Source organism: Phyllostomus discolor, chromosome 1 (genome assembly GCF_004126475.2).
Source record: "Phyllostomus discolor isolate MPI-MPIP mPhyDis1 chromosome 1, mPhyDis1.pri.v3, whole genome shotgun sequence".
In the NCBI taxonomy this organism is placed as follows: Eukaryota; Metazoa; Chordata; class Mammalia; order Chiroptera; family Phyllostomidae; genus Phyllostomus; species Phyllostomus discolor.
The window spans coordinates 195,657,675-195,671,343 of NC_040903.2; the positions used below are offsets into that span (position 1 = coordinate 195,657,675).

A 13,669-nucleotide genomic window follows, 5' to 3' on the forward strand; every position below is an offset into this window, starting at 1 on the left:
ACACCTCTGGCCGTGCAAGCGCCCGAGAGGGGATGGGACACACCGACGAAGGGGCAGTCCTGGTGCTGACGCGCGTGCCCCTCTCCAGGGTTGGCTGGGGCTCGGAGCCCTCTCTGGTGCAGGCGGCCCTGGGGCAGGCGGTGCGGCTCTCCTGCCCCGACGACACCTCCAGGGACCTCCACGCCAGGTGGCTGAAAGACGGGCAGCCCGTCTCCTCTGGCAGGTGTGTCCAGCGTCCTCCCCTGGGGGCGGCCTCTCCGATGCCCTCTGGGGCGGGAGGGCCAGTGTGGGGCTCCGGAGCCCCGGGGCCTGGGCGGGGGTCGGCCCCACTGTGGTCCTTGGGAGCCCAGAACCCAAGCCCCCATTCCGCTCACTGAGGCACAGGCTGCAGCCGGACGGCTCCTTGGTCATCAGCCCCCTGCGGGCGGAGGACGCGGGCACCTACAGCTGTGGCGGCAGGCCAGGCCGGGACTCTCCGAAGATCCAGCTTCGCGTCACAGGTCTCCGCGCCCCTCCCCTCCCCAGCGGGTTATCACGGCCCCCCGTGGTGGAGTGCACTGGAGGGGGCCTGGGCCCCGGCCTCCTGGCGGCAGGGACCACGGGTTCCGGTTGGGCAGGGGTGGAGGTGTTGCTCCTCGGGGGCCTCGTTTCTCCACGTGTCCCCCACTGGCCTCATGGCCCACCCTTCCTTCCACCCCCTCGTTCCTTCTGGCCTCATGCAGGGGGTGACACGGCCGTGCTATCTGAGACTGAGACGAGGCACTTCGCTCAGACCAGGGACCCCAGCCAGGGCCACAGTCCTCGGGACCCCAGCCTGGAGGCGGGCGCTGGGGGCCCGGGGGCCGTCGCCTCCTCTCACCCATGGCCCAGGACCAGGTAACAGCATGGCAGTGCCTCCTCCACCCCCGAGGGCCAGGGTGCGTGGGGGTCTCAGTCAGTGAGAGGAGTGGGTGGTGAGTGGGTCCCCAGGCCAGGGGGGCTGTCCCCAGGCTTGCCGGCCCATGCTCGGGGCTCTGCGAGGTGAGGACTGGACAACCAGGAGTCCCTGGGCTCAGCCTCTGGAGGAGGGGCGGGGGGGGGGCTGCCTCCTCCTCCTCCTCCCACCCCAAGCAGGTGGGACAGTGCAGGTCAGGGCCCTGGACTTGGGAGCTGTGGGAAGGGGGAGCATCAGGAGTTGAGGGCCTGAGGCAGCCTTGGAGGAGGGCACCGTTTACAGGGGGGATGTGGAGGGCTGGGGTCACCCAGGTGAGCAACCGGAGGCAGACGTGGAGGATGGGGAGGAGACAGTCTGAGATTCTGGGTCTGGGGTGGGGGTGGAGTGGAGGTGGCTGTTCAACTTTGCCCAGGTAGTTACCAATGGGGTCCTTAGTGGAACAGGGTGGCCATGTGAGGAAGATAAATCGGCCGGAGAGGGAGGAGGGCCCATCCCCAGGCATGGAGGGGAATGAGGCAGGCAGCGCCAGGAGCCCCTCAGGGCTGTGGGGTGCTCGTCCTGCAGGCTGCGTGTGGACCCAGACCAGCCCAGGGTGGTGGACGCCCACCCAGGCCAGCGGGCCCGGCTGACCTGTCGCGCGGAGGGCTTCCCGCCCCCGACCATCGAGTGGCAGAGAGATGGGCAGACCCTCTCGTCTCCCAGGTTTGCTCGGCCCCTCCCCCCTCTCTGCCGGCCCCTCCCAGGAGCCACCTCCGCGCAGTCGGGGGCTCTCTGAGGGGGAGCTGCTGGGCAGGCCAACAGGGGGGTCTCTGTGCCTTTCCGGGGGGTGTCTAGTGGGCGGAAGGAACAGACCAGCTGGCAGAGGTGACGGCTGAGGGAGGGGAGGAGGCAGACACAGCCCTGGCTGTAATCAGAGCGGCTGACCTTTAGTGACCCACGCGGGCACGAGGCTCGTCTGGCCGTGCGGCCTGCAGCGGAGCCACGTGGAGCGGGGTGTCACTCTGTCCCCACTCTTCACGCAGAAGCTTAACGCCACACAGCTCAGCAGTGGCAGGCTCAGGACCCCAGACTGCTCAATGAGCAGAATGCCCAGAACTGGAAACCCAAAGGTTCTGTATCAGAAAACTTGTCATGATCTGCTGCCAGGGTCACAAGCCAGGCACCTGCAGTAAATGAGAATGCCGGGGACCGGGCCAGGCGGCCCTTTGGTCAGACCCACCGCTGCCCCCCCTCTCGCTGCCCCAACCTCCACCCCAGTGGGATGGAGCCCCTGACTCTGTTTGGTCCCCAGACACCAGCAGAAGCCTGATGGCTCTCTGGTCATCAGCCAAGTGACTGCGGAAGATGGCGGCTTCTACACCTGTGTCGCCTTCAACGGGCAGGACCATGCCCAGCGATGGGTCCAGCTCAGAGTTCTGGGTACGGTGCGGCCCTAATTGGATGGGTGGCTGGGGCCAGTGGCTTTCGAGGTCAGGGGGCACGGGGTGGAAGGGTCAGCATAGTGGCTGACAGTGCCTCCTCCTTGGACCCAGGGGAGCTGACGATCACAGGGCTGCCCTCTACTGTGATGGTGCCAGAAGGTGACACAGCCCGGCTGCCTTGTGTGGTTGCGGGAGAAAGTGTGAACATCAGATGGTCCAGGTAGGCTCCATCCCGGACCGGCCAGCCCCAGACCCACGGCTGAGCCTGTGCAGCTGGAGCACAGAGGCCCGCCTTCCTGCAGGGGGGCTGCGAGGAGCACAGCCTCCACGGCTGCACAGTGGGGCCCACGGGCCGGCCCTCTCTTCTGCTGGCTGGCCCGTACCAGGTCTCCCATCCATGGCGCTACTGCCGGTGCTGTGCACCCGGTGACTGTGGGCTGTCGGGCCGTCCTGGGCATTATGGGATGTGTCTTGGCCCCAGGCCTTTTGCTCACTAGGTGCCAGTAGCCTCCCTCACGAGTCATGACAATGAAAAATGTCTCCAGATGTTGCCAAATGTCCCCCTGTGGCAAAAAAATCTTCTTTGGGTTTGAGAACCACTGGGCTACGATCGGCCTCAGTGGCCTTTCACCCCAAGTGAGTTAGCCCAATTCCTTCACTCAGCACACACTTTTTTTTTGCCTTCTTCCTCCTGGCAGTGTGTTAGGACTAGGCTGGGCTCTTGGGGTCCCAGGATACCAGAGCCCTAAACACTCCTGGGGGGTCCTGGAGGATCTGAGCCTCCTAGGCACTCAGGCAGGGGGAGCCCGATGCCCCCAAGCTCCAGAGATTCGCCCTACATGCTGTTCCCACTGAGGAGTGAGCTGCCTCCCACCTGGGAGAATCCAGGGAGGGCTGGCCGTGGAGGTCACGCTGGCTGGGCCTCGAAGGCTGAGGAGGGGAAGGATGTTCTTGGTCAAGTGAGAGGTGATGCCAGGTTGGGAAGGGCCTCCCCTGGCTCTTCCCAGCAGCGAACACGCTCAGGACTCCCCTCCTGGACGCACCCCGAGTTTCCCTGCAGCCCGGCCTCCCGCCAGTCTCCTCTCCACAGCTCGGCTGTTTGTAGCGGCTGTCCCCACCTGCCCACCCCCTGTGTGGGGCCTCACCTCCACCCCTGCTCCAGGGAGACTGCCCTGGCCGAGGCCATGGGCCACCTACCTGCTCCTGAACCCTCTGGACACGTCCCAGTGGCCAGGCGGCCGGGATCCTTCTGCTGACCACTGGGGCTTCCTGAGACCTTCCTGCCCTCGGTCTCCGGCAGCAGCAGCTTCTGGTGTCCTTCCCGCTTCCCTGGAGGCTGCTGCTCTTTCCCTGGCTGGCTCACTTCCTCATACCTGTCCCTCAGGAGCCAGTGCACCTCCAGGGCTGTCCCTGGGCCTCGGCTTGTCTCACTGCACCTTGGGCAAGCAGGTAGACACGCAGTTTGCAGGGCCACCCAGTGGTGAGACACAACCTGGGCGCAGGCCTCAAACCCAGTGCTTCCTGGTGTCTCACAGGCACACAACATGCAAAACTGCGGGAGAACCTCCCCGTTCGCCCCTTACCACCACCCGAGCCTCCCCGTGGTGGAGGGACACCACCATCACCCAGATGCCCAAGCTAGACACCTGTCCTCCTTGGTTTCCTGTCCTCCAGCCTCCCGCATCTGACCCTCATCCCAGCCCCTTACTGCCTGTGCCATCTACCTGGTCTGGTTTCCAGCTCGTCCTCCACCCCCACTGCAGGCAGTGATCCCTTCCCAGTATAAATGCCGTGTCAGTCTGGCTGACACCCCTCCATCACTCCAGGTCGCAGCCCAGACTCCCCACCAGAGCCGGGAGTACACTTCCTCTCTCGCTCACTCTCCTGCTCCGGCTCCAACCTTCCTTCAAGCTCCAGTCCCCACGTTCCCCCTCTGCCAGCCAGCAGCAGCCGCCTCCTCAGGCCCTCAGGCCAGGCCTCCGCCCCCCGCCTTCCTCAGGGAAGTCTCCCCCAAACCGCTGCATCCCCAGCGCAGTGCCCTGGAGGCAGAGGGTGCTTATGTCCTTCACCCAGCCCAGGGCCTGGCACCTCGGGGCTGCTTTCAAGTCCTTTGTGGATGGAAGGTGAGCGTGCGCTTCCTGTGTGGGGCGGAGGCCCGTGCACAGCAACTCTGATCACTGCCTGGCTGGTGTGAGCTTGTCACTTTTGAGTTACTTCATTTTGATGATGTCCTATCTTTTGGGTACCCTGTCCCACCTCTTCCCTGAGGTGCGAGTCACCTGTTTGTCCACAAAGAGGGAGCAGCTGGCTCTGGAACACTCTTTGATCACCTCTTCCCTCTGCCTCCCGGCCCTGGGCCCTGGGCCCTGGGAGCGGTGTCACCGAGTCCGGTGTCCTCTCCCTTCCAGGAACGGGCTGCCGATATGGGCTGATGGCCACCGCGTCCACCAGTCCCCAGACGGCACCCTGCTGATCCACAACCTGCGGGCCAGGGATGAGGGCTCCTACACGTGCAGCACCTACCGCGGAAGCCAGGCGGTCAGCCGCAGCACCGAGGTGAAGGTGGTCCCGCCAGGTGAGAAAGTCCCGCTTGCTCTCGGGAGCCGGCTCGCGCGGAGGCACGAGGAAGAGTGCTGGTGCTGCGGTCCCAGGGACTCGGGTCCGAACCCTGGCGCCCTCCGCCGGTCACTGGCCGTGTGGCTGGGGCAAGGGGCCTAACCTCCCCGAGCCTCCCTCCCCTGTCTGCACAGCGGGTCCCTCCACCGCCCGACCCGACAGGGTCACAGTGGGGACGAAGGAAGTAATGTGTGTGGCAGCCTCTGGTAATAGCTTCACAGGCGATGTTCGTATTATCTTGTAGACTTACTGGTTTTGAGAAATATGATTGACCGGAACTTCGTCATAATACTTAAGGCAGAAAGACCATCCAAGTTTGTCCCTTCTAATTAGGGTGGCAAAACGCGGTCCTGTGACTGAGACGCGCCTCTGTGGCCCTTTGACCACCAAACCCGGGAAGGGCAGGGGTCAGAGTCGCCGTCCCACGGATGCGACAGGGTTCTGGAGCTTGAGCACGTTTCCACAAGCCACGCAGCAAGTCTGTGGCCGAGTTGGGGCTAGAACCCGGGTCTTTGACTTCTCATATTTAATGTTCTTTGCACTGAATTAATGCACCCATGAGTGGGAAGAATTTTACTTGCACTAGTCAGGAATTTGACATTTTAGTCATATTCTCCAGCTCTTGCTCTGGGTTACCAAATTTCAACAAATCTAAATACCATATTTTAAGATTATTTTCATACCTCTAAGGAAAAAAAGGGCTGCCAGTTAAAGGGCATATTGCTAAGGCACCGCCAATGAACGTGCAGTCCAATTTGCAGGTGTTCAGTTATGACAATAAGAGCATCTCATAATGGACGAAACAGACTGTGGCTTAATGTTCACGCTCACAAGAGCTCTACAGGCAAACAAGACAGAGGGGAAGGGGGCAGGGAGCTCTGCCCCATGCCCAGCCTGCCCTCCCTTGCGTCCTCGGTCTGAATTCACTGTCGGCACAGCAGGGCCTAGCCCTGGCCCGCAGCCAATTCTCACGGGGCTTGCAACAGATCTGCAGGAGGGCGTGCCTGGGCGCTCCCTGGGCTAGCCTGAGGGATGGGACGGCGTGTTCACAGCTGCCAGGGCTGAAGCTCCGCACGGGGAGGAGGGGGCAGCATTACATTCTGGGTGCAGGCCCAGCTGCCTCCTGGCTGCCAGAATGGGGGTGGGAGCTGGTCAGTGAGGGAGGCTGAAGGTCCCTGGTAGAGATGTTGCTTAGTGAGTTGGACTGACACCCAGGCTTCTGGACTGTGGGCTCCGTAGAACAGTGCCTGGGACTCGCACCCCTGGGGCCCAGCCCAGTGCTGGGTGTCACCAGGTGCTCAGATAGGTGGTGACTAATAACACGCATGCACCACCTCGGTGACAGCACCCTACCGCAGGGGCTGCTCCTCACCTCTGCTGGTGCCCAGCAAACTGACCTCTTGTCTACACAATAAGCAGACTGGCAAGACTCGAGACAAACCGGAATGCAGATTTATTTGAGAAAGAGAGCTGTTTGGAGGACCCTGGCAGTCGGGTTTGTGATCAGCTACAGCCATATCTACATGGGGAACCAACTTACAATAGAAGCCTGCTTGCTGAGGGCTGCACAGGGCGGGGGGGGGGGGTGTTCCTGATGACGTGTGGTTTCCTGCTGGATGTGCGTGTTGCTAATCTCAGATGTTTTGGGGCGTCTTTCTTGACAAGAAGTGGTCTCCCTCCTGTTTTCATTCTACTGATTAGGGTTCAGACAGCTGCTCACTGCCATTTATGTTTTCCTGTGTGGGCCTCGCTTCGCCCTCGTCCCGGTTTGGTGGCGTACTGGAATTGGTGTTGGCAGCAGGGGAGCGGTGGTGCCACGGCCAGTGGGAGGGACACACTTCTACCCTTTTGCCTAAAAGACTGGTTAGAAACAGAAAACACTACAGGGAAAAGACACAGGGGTTGCTCGGTTTTTTAAATGAGAGGGAATGAGGCTGTGGGGCGGCGCATTAAACACTCAGATCCAGCCATGCTCACTGTGTGCCCAAGGGGCTGCTGTCCCCTCCGTCTCAGACAAGGAAATCAGGCCCAGACAGCGTGAGCATCTGCCCAAGGCCGTCCAGCCGGTGGGCAGGAGAGCCAGGGCTGTAGTGAGGAAGTCTGGCTCCAGAGCTGGTGTGCTCAGCCACGATGCAGAGCACCTGCTAACCGCTGGGCCCTGTGGCAGGCCCGAGGGCTGCAACAGCTGAGAGGTGATACGCAAGGTGCTGCTTTTTAAACCACATGCGTGAATGGCTGCTGTTCGTGTACGTGTAGGGAGTTAGCACTCGCATCGTACTGACGACAAGCCTTTGCAGTCAGTTAGTCGGCTGTGGAAGGAAGCACGGGGCAGCGGGGATAAGCCTTCCCTGGGCCCCAGGCGGTCTGACTTTAGGGAAAGTGCTGCTCAGGCCGAGGCCAAGGGGGAGTGAGAGCCCCTTCCAGAAAGAAGAGGGAAGTTAAGTCAAGAGGCCACTTCAGTCCTAAGATGCAGCAGCCGAGTGAAACTCACAGGGATCTACAAGCTACGGAAGCGGCTCCTCCCAGTCAAGGCAGACGAGGAGGCAACCAGCGCTCTGTGCTCAGGACAGTATTAGAGCTGTCGCTCACGGGACTGCTCCCCTGTCCCCTTGCCTAACACTCGCTGCTTTCTCGGGCCGGGGAGAGGAGAACCTGGAAATACGGGGAACTAAGAGGGACTAAGAGATTAAGAGATTATTTTAAGAGATTAAGATAAACTGGGACCACCAAAGGCACAAAACTTGAGGTTGGAGAAAACCAGCAGTGAGAGGGAGAGGACAAGACAGCTCTTGCCAACTCAGTATTTTCCTGAGGGCTGATCCTCCTCTTTCTTCTCCCCATCTACAGGCCAAGGCAGCTGTCACTTGGCCCTTCAGGTCCTAACAGGAGGGTAGGGAGTCAACTTCCAGAGATGCTCAACCATCCAGTCAGTCAGTATTTGGGAGTCTGCGCTGGGCTGCAAAAGAATAATGGGGGGAGGGCCACATGCTAACGTAAGGCCTACAATGGGTGGAAATCGACTTCCGGTCAAGATGGCAGAGCAGATACACGTGTTCACTTCCTCCCGTGATCACAGTAAATTACATGTGGGTTACAGAACCACCATCATTAAGAACCACCTGAAGACTAGCTGGACAGAAGTCCTGTAACTAGGGGCATACAGAACAAGCCACGATGAGACTGGCAGGAGGGAAAGAATAGGCAGGTCCCACACCCACAGTGTGGCGATTAAGAATCACGATGGATACCTTCTTGGCTTCGGAGGTCCCCCTGAGGAGTAGGGGGTCGCAGCCCCGGGGCACCAGTGCCAGAAAGAGGAGTCCCCATGACACGTGGCTGTGAAAACCAGGAGGGATCCAGTCCAAGTGAGATGGGCGGCTGCAGGAGTGCCAGGCGCTCCCCTTAAGGGGCCCACGCACAAACACTTGGTCACAGACTCACTCATTCTGGGCTCCAGTGTGGGGAGGGGAGAGCAGCTTGAACAGCACGAGGGACATATGGGGAGGAAGTGAATTGATGGGTGGCAGTCTCTGGGCAAGAACCATTGCCCATTTGTTGAGCCTCCCCTGCACCCAGCTGGCAGGGGCAGGTGGGGGCCAAATCAGAGCTCTCCATTAACCTGGCTGACATTGCTTACCTCACCCCCACCTAACCTATAGCCAGCCCAAGCCACTTTCAGTCACTTTTCCACAAAAACAGCTGGCCTTGGCAGTGAACTTTTGTAAAATCTCCCTAAAGTCTAGAAACCCCAAATAGGCAGCCACTGGCCTTGGCATGCCCTTAACCTCTTGCTAAGCAGCCCTAAGCCTGGCACAAGAGGCAATTGGTCTTGACTTGCATTATAACTCCCATTGGATGGCCACAAGCCCAGTATAAGCTGCAGCCAGTGTTGGCCTGGAGTGCAGCTTCAACTAAGTGGCCACAAACCTGACACTAGGAGCAGCTGGCCTTGGTTCACAAATTAGCCTCTCCCAGGCCCCTTTAAGCCCGGCACAAGTGGCAACCAACTGCAGATCACTTTGTAGATCCCAATAGGCAGCCCCAAGCTGGGCACAAACAGTGGCAACCTTGGCCTGCACCAGAGCCCTTCCCAAGTGCCTCCAGAACCAACACACCCAGTGGCCTTTTCAGACCACACCAGAGTATCATCCTGTCGGTTCCACAAATGACACACCAGAATGGCCGACTTGGCTGGACCCAGGCAAGGAGCTACTAAAGCAGCTCCTGCTCCACAGGGTCGGTCTGCACACAACAGTTTGTCTGCTGTCGTCATGGCTGGTTCTCACAGCCAGTCAGCCTGAAGGCAGTCCCACCCACTGACACGCCAACAGCAATCAAGGCTCAAGTACAATAAGAGGGCACACACGGGGGACACTTCTGGAGCACCAAGCTCAGGTGAGGAGGGGGACTGCTCCACTGGGCCTCACAGGATACCTACTACGTAAAGGCGCTCTACCAAGACCCAAGACTGGCAGACATAGCAGCTGTACCTAATACATGGAAACAAACACAGGGAGGCTGCCAAAGTGAGGAGACAGAACGGGACAAAACTCTAGAAAAAGGACTAAATGGAATGGGCACAAGTAATCTGTCAGATACGGAGTTCAAAACACTGGTTGTAAGGGTGGCCAATGAATTTAGGGGAAGAACGGATGAACTCAGAACCTCAACAAAGAGAAATCATAAAAAAGAACCACTCAAAAACGAAGCCTACGATAACTGGAATGAAGACTACGTTAGAGGGAGTCAGCAGCAGATTAGATGAAGCACAGGATCCAATCAGTGATCGGGAAAACAAAGTAGTGAAGTATCAAGAAAAATAATAAAACAAATGAGGATAGTTTAAAGGACCTTTATGGATAAACCAACATTCGCATCATGGGATACCAGGAGGAGGAGAGAGAGCAAAAGGACTGAAAACCTATCTGAAGAAATAACGACGGAAAACTCCCCCAGCCTGGCAAAGGAAATAGACATACAAGTCCAGGAAGTGCAGAGAGTCCCAAAGAGGCCCACATCAAGACTCATTGTAATTAAAATGCCAAAGGTTAAAGACAAAAGAATCTTAAAAGCAGCAAGAGAAAAGCAGTTAGTTACCTCCAAGAACTTTCCCCCAGGACTATCATCTGATTTCTCAAGAGAAAGTGTGCAGGCCAGAGTGACTGGCATGGAGTATTGAAAGTGAAGGAAAACAAGAACCTATACCCAACATTACTCTATCCAGCAAGGCTGTCATTTAGAATTGAAGGAGAGAGAATTTCCCAGACAAGAAAAAGCTAAAGGAGTTCATCAGCATTAAACCAGTATTACAAGAAATGTTAAAGGGCGTTAAGTAGGAAAAAAGATAAAAAATATAAATAAGTAAATATAGGAAAGAAAAAATTCTCACTGACAAAGGCAAACAGTAAAGGCTGTGAAACAACCAACTATACAGCTAAAGGAAAGGTTAAAAGGCAAAAGCAGGAAGAGCACATGTAATCATAATAATACATTAAGGGACACACAAAAGCAGTAAAAAAAGTTGACAAAACCATAAACGTGGAGAGGATGAGTAAAATTGTAGTGATGTTCAAATGTGTTGGAACTTAAGTGACTATCAACTTACAGTAGACTGCTATAAACATAGCTGGTATGCATAAAGCACATGGTAACCACAAACCAGAAATCTACAAGAGAATAAAGAGAAGGAAATCCAAACATGACACTATAGATTATAGAAAGTCATCAAGATATACGAGAGCAAGAGAGTAAGAAAGGAACAGAGAACTACAAAAGCATTCAGAAAACAATAAAATGGCAGCAACTACATACCTATCAGTGCTTTTAAGTGTAAATGGATTAAATAGTTCAATCAAAAGACATAGGGTGGCTGAATGAATAGAAAAACAAGGTCCACTTCAGATGAAAAGACATGCACATAAATGGATGGAAAAAGATATTTCATGCAAATGGACCCCCCCCCCCAAGAGCTGGGGTAGCAATACTTACATCAAACAAAATAGACTTTAAAACAAGGACTATAACAAGACAAGGAAGGGCATTTCATACTGATTCAGGGATTAACCCAAGAAGATGATATAAATGATATATTAGGACAGAGAGACTTAACTGATATTTTTAGGACATTTCACTTAAAAGCAGTATATACATTCTTTTCAAGTGCACACACATTTTTGAAGACAGACCACATGTTAAACCACAAAACAAGCCTCAATAAATTAAGAAGTTTGAAAGCATATCAAGCATCTTCTCTGATCGCAATACTATGAAACTAGAAATCAATCACAAGAAAAAGACAAACACGTGAAGGCTAAATAATGTGCTGCTAAACAATGGATGGGTTAACAGTGACATCAAGGAAGAAATCAAAAGATGCTTGAGACAAATGAAAATGAAAACAAAATGACCCCCCATGGGACAGAGCTAAAGCAGTTTTAAGAGGGAAATTCATAGTAAAATAGGTCCACCTCAAAAAAACAAAACAAGAAAAACGTCAAACAATCTAACCTTACACCTGAAGGAATTAGAAAATGAAGAACAAAGTCCAAAGTGAGTAGAAGGAAGGGAATAATGAGTATCAAAACAGATGCGGAGTCTTAAAAAACAACAGAAAAGATCAATGAAACCAAGAACTAGTTCTTTGAAGATATAAAGAAAACTAAGAAACCTTTAGCCAGGCTCCTCAAAAGAAAGAGAGAGAGGGCCCCCAAAATACACATAATCTTCCAAGGCTGTATCGGGAAGAAACAAAATCTGAATAGAATGTAACTACTCATGAAATCAAGTCAGTAATTAAAAAACAATAAACTTCCAACAAACAAAAGCCCTGGACAATATGATTTTATAGGCAAATTTTACCAAACACTCAAAGACTATCCATATTTCTCAATTATTCCAAAAAAAATAATAAAGAGGAGGTAAGATTCTCAAACTCATTTTATGAGGTCAGCATTACCCTGATACCAAAACAAGAAAAAGACACTAAAAAAGAGAAAATTACGGAACGCTATCCCTGATGAAGATAGATACAAAAATTCTCAGTAAAATATTACCAAGCTGAATTCAGCAATACATTTAAAAAGATCATACATGGTCATACATGATCATACATGATCAATGAATCAAGTGGGATTTATTCCCAGGATGCATGGCTGGTTCAATATCTGCAGATCAAATTAACGTGATACACCATGTAAAATTAATTTTTTAAAAATCATATGATCATATCAATAGATGCAGAAAAATTATTTTAAAAAAACCAATGGCAATTTACGATTTTAAAAAAAACCTCTCAGAAAAGTGGGAAAGAAGGAACGTGATAAAGGCCACACATGACAAACCCACAGCCAATACCATACTCAGGGTGAAAAGCTGAAACAAGACAAGGATGTCCACTTTATCCACTTTCATTCAACATAGGATTGGAAGTCCAAGCCATAGCAGTCAGACAAGAAAGGCAGAAGTAGAACTGTCATTATTGGCAGATAATATGATATAATACAGAGAGAGCTCTAAAGAATCCACCAAAAAATGATGAGAACTAAGAAATTAATCCAGTAAATAAGCAAGAATATAAAATTCATATTTAGAAGTCAGTTGCATTTTTATACACCAGTAACTATCAGAAAGAGAAATTAAGAAAACAATTTATAACTGCATTAAAAAGAATAAAATACCTACGTAGGAATAAATTTAATCAAGAAAGGTAAAAGACCTGTATTCTGAAAACTAGAAGACATTGAAGAAAAATTAAAGAAGATACCAGGAAGTGGAATGATATACCATGCTGATAGATAAAAGGAATTAACATTGTTAAAATGTCCATGCTACCCAAACAATCTACAGATTCAGTGCAACCCCTATCAAAACACCAATGGCATTTTTCACAAAACTAAAATAATCTTAAAATTTATATGGAGCCACAAAAGACCCTGAGTAGGCAAAGTAATCTTGAAAAAGAAGAACAAAGTTGGGGGTATCCCAACTTTGACTCTGCCTGATATCAAACTATGCTACAAGGCTACAGTAACCAAAAAAGCATGATACTGGCATAAAAACAGACACGTGGATTAATGCAACAGAATAGACAGCCTGGAAATAAACCCATGCCTATATGGTCAATTAACCTAAGACAAAGGAGGCAAGAACATACAGTGGGGTAAAGATAGTCTCTGCAATAAATAGCATTGGGAAAACTGGACAGATACATGCAGAAAAATGGAACTGGATAACTATCCTACAAGAATAAACTCAATGGAACTGGACTACTATCCTACAAGAATAAACTCAAAATGGATTAAACAGTTAAATATGAGACCCGAAACCATAAAACTCCTAGAAGAAACTGGGCAGTAAACTCTTTGGCATCGCTCTTAGTCATATGTATATATTTTTGGATATGTCTCCTCAGGCAAGAGGAAACAAAAGAAAAACAAACAAATGGGACTACATCAAACTAAAGAATTTTTGCACAGCAAAGGAAAGCATTAACAAAACAAAAGACAACCTATTGAATGGGAGAAGATATTCACCAATGATACAGCCAATAAGGTTAATATCCAAAATATACAAGGAACTCATACAATGTACAACTTAACGCCAATAAAACCCCAAACAACCCAATTAAAAAACAGGCAGAGGTCCTGAACAGACACTTCTCCAAAGAGGACATACAGGTGACCAAGAAACACATGAAAAG

At 52.7% G+C, this 13,669-nt stretch overlaps 1 protein-coding gene across 2 annotated transcripts in view; it reads left to right on the top strand.

The window, feature by feature from the left end:
• The window catches only part of PAPLN (papilin, proteoglycan like sulfated glycoprotein), a 37,815-nt gene that overhangs the window by 22,144 nt on the left and 2,002 nt on the right, over nt 1-13,669 (top strand). For both annotated transcript variants that reach the window (XM_036011808.1, XM_036011809.1), the window contains exons 19-25: nt 89-223; nt 379-500; nt 723-876; nt 1,499-1,636; nt 2,226-2,353; nt 2,467-2,575; nt 4,764-4,930. In XM_036011808.1, the coding sequence (XP_035867701.1) occupies nt 89-223; nt 379-500; nt 723-876; nt 1,499-1,636; nt 2,226-2,353; nt 2,467-2,575; nt 4,764-4,930 (953 nt within the window). The remainder of the gene's footprint in view (nt 1-88; nt 224-378; nt 501-722; nt 877-1,498; nt 1,637-2,225; nt 2,354-2,466; nt 2,576-4,763; nt 4,931-13,669) is intronic.